The sequence below is a fragment of the Papio anubis genome, chromosome 12 (assembly GCF_008728515.1).
Source record: "Papio anubis isolate 15944 chromosome 12, Panubis1.0, whole genome shotgun sequence".
Taxonomy (NCBI): domain Eukaryota; kingdom Metazoa; phylum Chordata; class Mammalia; order Primates; family Cercopithecidae; genus Papio; species Papio anubis.
In genome coordinates, this window is record NC_044987.1 from 15446980 (window position 1) to 15456819 (window position 9840).

General features: G+C 52.2%; 2 protein-coding genes across 3 annotated transcripts; both read left to right on the plus strand.

The window, feature by feature from the left end:
- The first annotated feature begins 1276 nt into the window (after nt 1-1276).
- DPAGT1 (dolichyl-phosphate N-acetylglucosaminephosphotransferase 1) lies at nt 1277-7148 on the plus strand. Its single transcript, XM_003910813.4, has 9 exons — nt 1277-2199; nt 2556-2676; nt 2851-3064; nt 3273-3419; nt 5157-5241; nt 5608-5796; nt 6107-6194; nt 6361-6516; nt 6595-7148. The coding sequence occupies exons 1-9, from the start codon at nt 2039-2041 to the stop codon at nt 6658-6660; spliced, it is 1227 nt and encodes a 408-aa protein (XP_003910862.1). The 5' UTR covers nt 1277-2038; the 3' UTR covers nt 6661-7148.
- Nucleotides 7149-7276: 128 nt separating this feature from the next.
- Nucleotides 7277-9770, plus strand: LOC101001711 (histone H2AX). Of its 2 annotated transcripts, XR_002517251.2 has the most exons (2): nt 7277-9195; nt 9394-9770. XR_002517251.2 is itself a non-coding variant. In XM_021926619.2 (1 exon), exon 1 carries the CDS (start codon nt 8256-8258, stop codon nt 8685-8687), a length of 432 nt encoding a protein of 143 aa, XP_021782311.1. In that variant the 5' UTR covers nt 7277-8255; the 3' UTR covers nt 8688-9770. The 2 variants fall into 2 exon arrangements, 1 of the variants encoding a protein (XP_021782311.1); XM_021926619.2 differs by having other exon boundaries at nt 7277-9770.
- The last annotated feature ends 70 nt before the right edge of the window (nt 9771-9840 follow it).

Below are 9840 nucleotides of genomic sequence, written 5' to 3' on the forward strand. Positions count from 1 at the left end.
CCCTGACTCCTGGAACATGCCAAAGAGGGAAGAGTGGACAAAGTGCTAGGCTATTGGAGTCCTTTCCCTAACTCACTGGTGGTGACTTCCTCTCTGACCAATGGAAATCATTTACCGCCTAAGAGCCTGTGGGGGAATGAAAGGTAATAAAGATGCTGGTGGCCAGGCGCGGTGGCTCAAGCCTGTAATCCCAGCACTTTGGGAGGCCGAGACGGGCGGATCACGAGGTCGGCAGATCGAGATCATCCTGGCTAACACGGTGAAACCCCGTCTCTACTAAAACACACAAAAAAACTAGGCGGGCGAGGTGGCGGGCGCCTGTAGTCCCAGCTACTCAGGAGGCTGAGGCAGGAGAACGGCGTAAATCCGGGAGGCGGAGTTTGCAGTGAGCTGAGATCCGGCCACTGCACTCCAGCCTGGGTGACAGAGCAAGACTCCGTCTCAAAAAAAAAAAAAAAAAAAAAAAAGAAAAAGAAAAAAAAAAGATGCTGGTGAACTGGCTAGGCGTGGTGGCTCAGGCCTGTAATCACAGCATTTTGGGAGGCCGAGGCGGGCAGATCGCCTGAGGTCAAGAGTTCGAGACCAGCCTGACCAAAATGGGGAAACCCCGTCTCTACTAAAAATACAAAATTAGCCGGGCGTGGTGGCGCATGCCTGTAATCCAAGCTACTGCCTGTAATCCCAGCTACTCGGGAGGCTGGGGCAGGAGAATCGCTTGACCCTAGGAAGTGGAGGTTGCAGTAAGCCGAGATCGCGCCATTGCACTCCAGCCTGGGCAACAAGAGCGAAACTCCATCTCAAAAAAAACAAAACAAAGCAAAACAAAACAGCTGGCGAATTGTTGTTTGCAGGGGAACAGGCCAAGCAAAATGCACAGCGACCTGCAGGAGGCCAAGCAAAATGCACAGTGACCTACAGGAAGAAACCTGACTGGGAGTTCCTCAGACTCACAGGAAGTCAGTTGTGGGTCTGATTCCTCTGCCTCCTTAGCTGTTTCCAGAGCCTCAGCCTGGAAATCTCCGTCTCCTCCTTGTGGGCGCTAAGTACAATGGATCCAGGGCCAAGCTGAAGTCCCGAGTTAAATCCAAGACCTGAGGGTACTCCCAATCCCTGAGTGAAGTGCTGCGCTGGGTTGCCGGGCAACTAACTGCTACAGCTGGGGCAGAAGGTGGGTGGGATGCTGAGAAAAAAATACCAGGATCGAGGACAAGAAAAACAGAGTGGGAGGGGCTTTTCAAGGATCTACGCTTCCGAATTTACACCATCCTTCCAAACCGTAGCTGCGTTTCCGGGAACTGAGTTGTGTTTACCTTGGCTTCTGACTATGTTGGCAACAGGTTTCCTGCAAGGAACAGGCGCGGCTCCACACCATCGTCCCTCCTCCCCACCCCCTGCCTTTCAATAGCCATTTTCCTGAAGCCGGAGGCATCCCAGATTAAGGGCAACGTACGGGCCCTTTAAAATTGACCTACGGAGGCGGACTGAGCTAAAACTGACGTGCAACCGGAATGTGAGCTGTATCAGACACGTGGTACAAGGAGGCATTCATCTTGGAACCGGGCAACTGGCATTTCCGCTCTGGGTAGTACATCTTTAAAATAATGTTAGGGAAGTATCCGTTCTTGGCTGCTTTTCTTTAATTGCGTTTCCAATACTCTCTCGGTGATTCTACTCTCGAACATAGGATGAAATTTAGAATCACACTTCTTTTTCACCTCCACCCCCCCCACACACACCTCTAGTGCCCATATTAAAAATGGCGGCTGCCGCCCTCCGCAGTAATAGTTGTTCAGCGAACAAAATCCGGGCGGAAACAGTAGGTAGGCTGGTTCAGTGGGGCAGAACCTAGGTTGCCTTAGAGAGGTTCTTCGAGGTCCCGAGGGCGGCTCAAGTCAGAGTTGTTGGATTCTGCTCAGATTGGTGTGGGAAGAGCCTGCCTGTGGGGAGCGGCCACTCCATACTGCTGAGGCCTCAGGACTGCTGCTCAGCTTGCCAGTTACCTGAAGAGGCGGCGGAGCCGGGCCCCTGACCGGTCACCATGTGGGCCTTCTCGGAATTGCCCATGCCGCTGCTGGTCAATTTGATCGTCTCGCTGCTGGGATTTGTGGCCACAGTCACCCTCATCCCAGCCTTCCGGGGCCACTTCATTGCTGCGCGCCTCTGTGGTCAGGACCTCAACAAAACCAGCCGACAACAGATGTGAGCAGCGGCACACGGTTCCGGGCAGGGGGCAAGGGCTAAGGAAGGAGTGGCTAGGGCAGGGGCGGGGACCGGGGTGCTTGACCACACGTGAAAACTCAGAACTAACCCAGGCAGCCTGGAACTCGGAGAGGTGATGAGCAGAACTTATTCGCATTGGGGAAAGGATGGGTAGGGAACCTTGGGTATATCAGGGACTCTAGCAGTGGTGCTTTCCTCCCTCCGCCTCCCTCACCACTTCCCAAAATAAAAAACCAGGAATGAGAAGACCGCTTTGGGTTATTGTAACACCTGCACTAGTGAGTGACCACGCCCCCTTTCCTCTTTCCCCTCGCCCCCTTGCTGCTGGGCCACAGCCCAGAATCCCAGGGAGTGATCAGCGGTGCTGTTTTCCTTATCATCCTCTTCTGCTTCATCCCTTTCCCCTTCCTGAACTGCTTTGTGAAGGAGCAGTGTAAGGCATTCCCCCACCATGAAGTAAGTGGGTTCGTGGGGGTGGTTGCCTGTGGCTGGGACCTGGGAGGTACCTGAGAGAATTGGTGTTATTTGGGCTTGTGGGGAGGGGCTAAGAAATGATAAGAAAAGACAAGAATTCTTAAAAGGTGAAATGGGAGCAGGCTTGAGTCATGGACCTGCCCTAGCCTCCCCCAGTTTGTGGCCCTGATAGGTGCCCTCCTTGCCATCTGCTGCATGATCTTCCTGGGCTTTGCGGATGATGTACTGAATCTGCGCTGGCGCCATAAGCTGCTGCTACCCACAGCTGCCTCACTACCTCTCCTCATGGTCTATTTCACCAACTTTGGCAACACGACCATTGTGGTGCCGAAGCCCTTCCGCCCGATTCTTGGCCTGCATCTGGACTTGGGTAGGTAGTCCTGCCACTGCTACTCCTATGGCACCTACTTCAGGGCACCCTTCCTGGTGCTTCACATTCTCCTTCAAGTGTTCCTTTTCTGTCTCTGTGTCTTCCCAGATCCTTTCTGGTAGCCCTTCATCCTATCCTCTGTCCTCACCACTTTTCTAAATCCTCCTCCTCTAGGTGGCACTACTTTTCCTACCATCTCTCCCTTCAGGAATCCTGTACTATGTCTACATGGGGCTGCTGGCAGTGTTCTGTACCAATGCCATCAATATCCTAGCAGGAATTAATGGCCTAGAGGCTGGCCAGTCACTAGTCATTTCTGCTTCCATCATTGTCTTCAACCTGGTAGAGTTGGAAGGTAGGTGGGATTGGGGGTGGGGAGAGAGAAGTCTGAATGTTAAAGGTGTGGCCTGATATATGACTTTGGGAAATTCAGGGAAAAAAAGCAATATGCGTAGTAATTATAGAAGATAAGGGAGGCTACTTACTTTGCAAATAATGCAGATTTATTGAAAGTGAGAAAGAAAAATAGCAGCCCTGTCATTTATAGCTGGATTGGCACTAACAGCTAGGCCATGATCTTCTCCCATTGAATATAAACAATTTCACAGAACCTCAACGTTACACAGGGTCATTCTGTGACCATGATGGAGGAAGACCAAAACTAGACCCCTCCCTCTATAATCCTGTTTGAGCACAGATAAAACCACAAAAACACTGAGCAACCCACAAAATGGCCAAGATCTTCTCTCTTGGTTAACATGAGCCATGAGCGACTGCTGCTGCTTTCCAATAACAACTCAGTTCCTACCACCTTTTTTTTTGTTTTTTGAGACAGGGTCTCCCTCTGTCACCCAGGCTGGAGAGCAGTGGCACGATCTTAGCTCACTGCATCCTCTGACTCAAACGATCCTCCTGCCCCAGCCTCCCAGGTAGCTGGGGCTACAGGCATGCGCCACCACACCTGGCAAATTTTGCCTAGGCTGGTCTTGAACTCCTGGGCCGAAGTGATTTGTCAGCCTTGGCCTCCCAAAGTGCTGGGATTACACTCTTGAGCCACTGTGGCCAGCCAGTTCCTACCACTTCTTAGATAAACATTAAAATGCTTGATCATAGAATTATTGTTGTTTTCTTTTCTTTTTTTTTTTTTTTTTTTTTTTTTTTTTTTGAGACGGAGTTTCACTCTTGCCCAGGCTGGAGTGCAATGGTGCGATCTCGGCTCACTGCAACCTCCACCTCCCAGGTTCAGGCGATTCTCCTGCCTCAGCCTCCCTAGTAGCTGGGATTACAGGCATGTGCCATCACGCCCAGCTAGTTTTGTATTTTTAGTAGAGATGGGATTTCTCCATGTTGGTCAAGCTGGTCTCAAACTCCAGACCTCAGGTGATCCGCCCACCTCGGCCTCCCAAAGTGCTGGGATTACAGGTGTGAGCCACCGCACCCGGCCATGAATTACACCTGCTTTCTAACAGCACCCAATCCAGAGCAAAACTCTTACTTTCTTTTACCCTCTCCCAAAATACCCAAAACTACAAGCCCCTCCTAACACTTTCTTACTGAGACATTCCGTGGTTCCCAATGGTGTGTGGTTTCTGAAGTCTCCCTTTTTACAACAAGTCATTAAACCTAGCTTCGAACTATAGATGTGTTTCTAGTGGTCTTTGGCTGATGGACATCAACAAATGTTTATTAAAGCTAAGTACTTTTTAAACATGATCGTATTTAAATCTTGTAATGGTTTTATGTGGCACATGTTATAATCAGCCCTGTTTTACAGATGAGTAAACAGATTTAGAGAAGTTAAATGTGTCATGATCAAGATCAAGGTCACAAAGCTAAGAAGTAAAGTTGGTGTCCAAACTGACATCAGAATGGGCTAAACCAAATTTAAGACAGTAACTAGTTTGGAAGGCTGCATGAAAGAGGTGGAATATTGGGAATTGCCTTGGGTGACATAAAAGGGGTATTGAGTTCTTGAAAGTGACTTGGGTGAGGTGGATGATACAGCTGTAAACAGAACTTAGACAAAAATAGGACCAAGGTATGCAGAAGAAGTGGGTATTAATTTTCCCTTCTTTCTTCCCTGCTTCCAAAGGTGATTGTCGGGATGATCATGTCTTTTCCCTCTACTTCATGATACCCTTTTTTTTCACCACTTTGGGATTGCTGTACCACAACTGGTAAGTAGGCTTATGGATAAGGGGAAAAGGGGAAAACTACCCGAACACATGGCAAAGATGGCCCTTATCATAACCCACCTTGTGGTGGAGAGGTTAAACCTGTGCATACCTCCATGGAATTTTCTGTGTCTTCAGTTGGTCGTATTCTGAAATTTCTCCCTACCCAACAGTAGTTGGGGATGAGTGCGTGGAGGTCCCAGGAATAGATGAATTCAGGGCCTTGGATCCTGCAGAGTTGCTGCACAACTGGAGTCTCCTCTAAGTCAGAACTAGGGTCAGGGCTAGTCCAGTGCCCATAGGGTGTGATGTGAGAGAAAGGATTGGTAATGCCTCTTGCCACTGGCTCGGATCCTCTCCCCCCCACAGGTACCCATCACGGGTGTTTGTGGGAGATACCTTCTGTTACTTTGCTGGCATGACCTTTGCCGTGGTGGGCATCTTGGGACACTTCAGCAAGACCATGCTACTATTCTTCATGCCCCAGGTGTTCAACTTCCTCTACTCACTGCCTCAGCTCCTGCATATCATCCCCTGCCCTCGCCACCGCATACCCAGGTAGCCGCTTTGGGGCTTGAAATGGACATCATAGCCTTTTCACTTGGGATATCTAATGCCAGCCTTTACATTGCTGTGCAAAGGGAGTGGGCCCAAAGAAGGGCTATTTCCATGTGAGTAACCCTTTATAACTTCCAAAGCACATTTATTTGCATCATCTGATACTCACAGTGGTTCTGATAACAGCAAGCAGCAGAGCCAGAAATAGATCTCAGGTTGACTCCACATTCAATGCTCTTCCTATTGATTAGCCACAGGGAGGAGGGTTCAAATAGTGGCCCAGTCACATGAAGCTGTCTTCCCCCCGCAGACTCAATATCAAGACAGGCAAACTGGAGATGAGCTATTCCAAGTTCAAGACCAAGAGCCTCTCTTTCTTGGGCACCTTTATTTTAAAGGTAACAGGGTAACAAGGAGGTAAGGCCCTAGGCTACCATCCTGACCTTGAGGAATGGGGAACCTAGGCCTACATCAGATCCAAGGGGAACTTGGAAGCATTAAATAGATCCACATTCCTAAAGCATAGGTATTAGCTGAGGTTCTCTTCACCTCTGGTCCCTCCAGGTGGCAGAGAGCCTCCGGCTGGTGACAATACACCAAAGTGATACTGAGGATGGTGAATTCACTGAATGTAACAACATGACCCTCATCAACTTGCTACTTAAAATCTTTGGGCCCATACATGAGAGAAACCTCACATTGCTCCTGCTGCTGCTGCAGGTGAGGATGGGGATTGGGTTTATACCTCCTTGTCTCCCTTTCTCCGTGATTCTTACTCCAGTCCATTTCTCCTTGCAGATCCTGGGCAGTGCCTTCACCTTCTCCATTCGATATCAGCTCGTTCGACTCTTCTATGATGTCTGAGTCCCTTGATCATTGTCCTTTACCTCACAGTCTCTAGGATTCCTGACTCAGGCTGACCTCTCTCTGGTCCCAGACTGCCTCCTTGCCCAGGCCTCTCTCACTCTTCATACTCTTCCAGATTTTGTTCTCAGCATTTTCTTTTCCCTGTGATCACTGGCATCCTGGGCGTTTCTTGCCCCCTACTGTCTACTGATTGGATTTTACTTATGACTTTCTGCAACTTGCTACTCTCCCTCTCCATCCTGTCTTTACAGCCTCACAGGGTGGGATACAGCAGTTTTTTTTTGCAGTTATCCACAGTCACATTTCAGAGTCCTGACTCTCAAGGAACTACTGGTTTTTGGGATAGAACTTGGGCCAGGGCTAGGGACACAGGCTCCACAGTGACCTGTTATTTGATTGTAAATTAAGTGTTCTGATTAGTAAGAAGTAAGCAGGGGGCCACATGCTCTCAATGGAGACAATAAAGTGTTGTCTATTTCTTATTGTTCCTGTAGGTATATTTCCTATATGGGCATTTTTGGGTGGATTGGGAGGGTAGGTGGGGGTACTTCCTCCAACAGGATGCCTCTCTCTCTGCCCCACCAGACCCTGTCTAATAAGAAGTGAACAGAACTGAGACCAAACAGAACATATTGAATAAACATTTAAATCCTGATACTTCAGGTGGCATGGAGGGCCACAAAATTGAAGTTATCCTGTTTCCTGGCATGGGGTCAAACTTTCAAAGACACCGGGTACAGTGGCTCATGCCTGTAATCCCAGCACTTTAGGAGGCCGAGGCAGGAGGATTGCCTGAGCTCAGGAATTCAAGACAGCCTGGGCAACAAAACGAGACTCCGTCTCTACAAAAATAAATAATTAGCCCACTGTGGTGGAGCATTTGTAGTACCATCTACTCGGGAGGTTGAGCAGGAAGGATCCCTTGAGCCCAGGAGTCCGAGGCTTGCAGTGAGCTGAGATCACACCACTGCACTCCAGCCTGGGTGACAGCAAGCAAGACCTGGTCTATTAAAAACAAGAAAGAAAAGAAAGAAAGAAAAAGAAAACTTTAAGGGGTCTAATTTCTTCCCTTTTCCATTCTCCCTTTGTCAGGTAGGAGAAGGGAGTGTGGAGTGACCGGACCTGGAAAGGGTAGCTATAGTATTGACCCCTTTCCTTTAAACATCCTACGCCAGCACAGATTTCCCAGACGCTCTCTAGGTGGCCTCAGACTCCACCCCTTTTGTCTTCCGGTTCGGCCTTCCGACTGTAGTGTTTAAATCTCGCGCGCTTTACAAGGATTGGCTACATCAGCGGGTGTTTGGCCGTCTGCGTGCTACCCCGCCTCCTCGCCTTTTCTCCCCGGGCAAAAGGTTTTCAAATTCGACCAATCAGCGGGCGCGCTCCCTCAGCCGAGGCGCGACACCCAAGGGTTAACCGCAACCAACCGGAGGCGGGTATTGGAGAAAAGAGCCAATCAGGAGGGCGCAGAGGTGTGTCCTGGGGGCTTATAAAGGCGGCCTCACGGCGCGCGCGCGACAGCAGTTACACTGCGGCGGGCTTCTGTTGGGGTGTCTCTGAACCGTTGTACTTCACCGGTCTACCTCGCTAGCATGTCGGGCCGCGGCAAGACTGGCGGCAAGGCCCGCGCCAAGGCCAAGTCGCGCTCGTCGCGCGCCGGCCTCCAGTTCCCAGTGGGCCGTGTACACCGGCTGCTGCGGAAGGGCCACTACGCCGAGCGCGTTGGCGCCGGCGCGCCCGTGTACCTGGCGGCAGTGCTGGAGTACCTCACCGCTGAGATCCTGGAGCTGGCGGGCAATGCGGCCCGCGACAACAAGAAGACGCGAATCATCCCCCGCCACCTGCAGCTGGCCATCCGCAACGACGAGGAGCTCAACAAGCTGCTGGGCGGCGTGACGATCGCCCAGGGAGGCGTCCTGCCCAACATCCAGGCCGTGCTGTTGCCCAAGAAGACCAGCGCCACCGTGGGGCCGAAGGCGCCCTCGGGCGGCAAGAAGGCCACCCAGGCCTCCCAGGAGTACTAAGAGGGCCCGCGCCGCGGCCGGCCGCCAGGCCTCCCCATGCCACCACAAAGGCCCTTTTAAGGGCCACCACCGCCCTCATGGAAAGAGCTGAGCCACTTCAGACTGCGGGGCAAGCGGGCCGCGGCTCCCGGCTCCTTTACCCTCCCATCGCCCGCCTTTGCCGCCCGGCCTCGAGTCCCCGCCCGCCCCCTTCCTGGCCTGCACCGCCTGCCGCGTCGGCCTCGGGCCCTGCCCCATCCGCCGGCCGCCCTCCGGTAGGGCTCGGGCCCTCTGGACGCGGCTTGGGCACTCTTCGGGGACCACCGTGGCGCGGAGGACCCGAGCCTGCCGGGGGGAGGCCGGCGGCGCCGCACCTGCCCGCCTCGGCGCTCGTGACTCAGCCAGCTGCCCCATCCTGAGTCGCTGAGGGGCTGCGGGGAGGCCGCAGCACCTTCTGGAAGACTTGGCCTTCCGCTCTGACGCAGGGCCGAGGTGGGCAGTCCAGGCCGAGAGGCCGGCGGCCCTGAAGGTGAGTGAGGCCCTCGGCAGCTGCAGCCAGGGTGTCCGGTACTCCCCCGGCGTGGTGCTTAGCCCAGGACTTTCAGACGTGGCCGCCGGTCTGGAGGCTTTGGTGGGAGAGACACGATCGCTGGTTTCGGTCTGGCGCCCCCTCTGCGGCCGGGACCCAGGCCTTTCACATCAGATCTCCCTCCATCTTCATTCATAGGTCTGCGCTGGGGCCGGGACGAAGCACTTGGTAACAGGCACATCTTCCTCCCGAGTGACTGCCTCCTACGAGGACATTTAGGGGAGGGCAGAGGCCTGCAGTTTGGCTTCACGGCTGGCTCTGTGGACAGCAAGAGTCGTTTTCGCGGAAGCCGACTGGCAGCCCAGCCTGTCGGGCCTCCCCATTTCCCTTCCAGCAAACTCAACTCGGCAATCCAAGCACCTAGATACCAGCACAAGTCGGTTAATCCCTGTCTGGACTGAGCCTCCGTTGGCTTCCGAACTGGAATTTTGCAGCTAACCCTTCCAAGACTAGAACCTTAGGCATTGGGGAGTTTTAGATGAACTAATTTTATTAAAGGATTGTTTTTCTAAAAATGGAGCATTTGTTTTCATTTTGCAAGAGAGTTGTAGGATTAGTGACTTTCTATACTTTCCTGATAGTGGG

Coding starts and splice junctions, on each gene's coding strand:
- DPAGT1 (XM_003910813.4), top strand. CDS start 2,039: ATGTGGGCCTTCTCGGAATTGCCCATGCCGCTGCTGGTCAATTTGATC. Junction 3,065..3,272: donor TGGCCTGCATCTGGACTTGG/GTAGGTAGTCCT, acceptor CTCTCCCTTCAG/GAATCCTGTACTATGTCTAC. Junction 6,517..6,594: donor TGCTCCTGCTGCTGCTGCAG/GTGAGGATGGGG, acceptor TTCTCCTTGCAG/ATCCTGGGCAGTGCCTTCAC.
- LOC101001711 (XM_021926619.2), top strand. CDS start 8,256: ATGTCGGGCCGCGGCAAGACTGGCGGCAAGGCCCGCGCCAAGGCCAAG.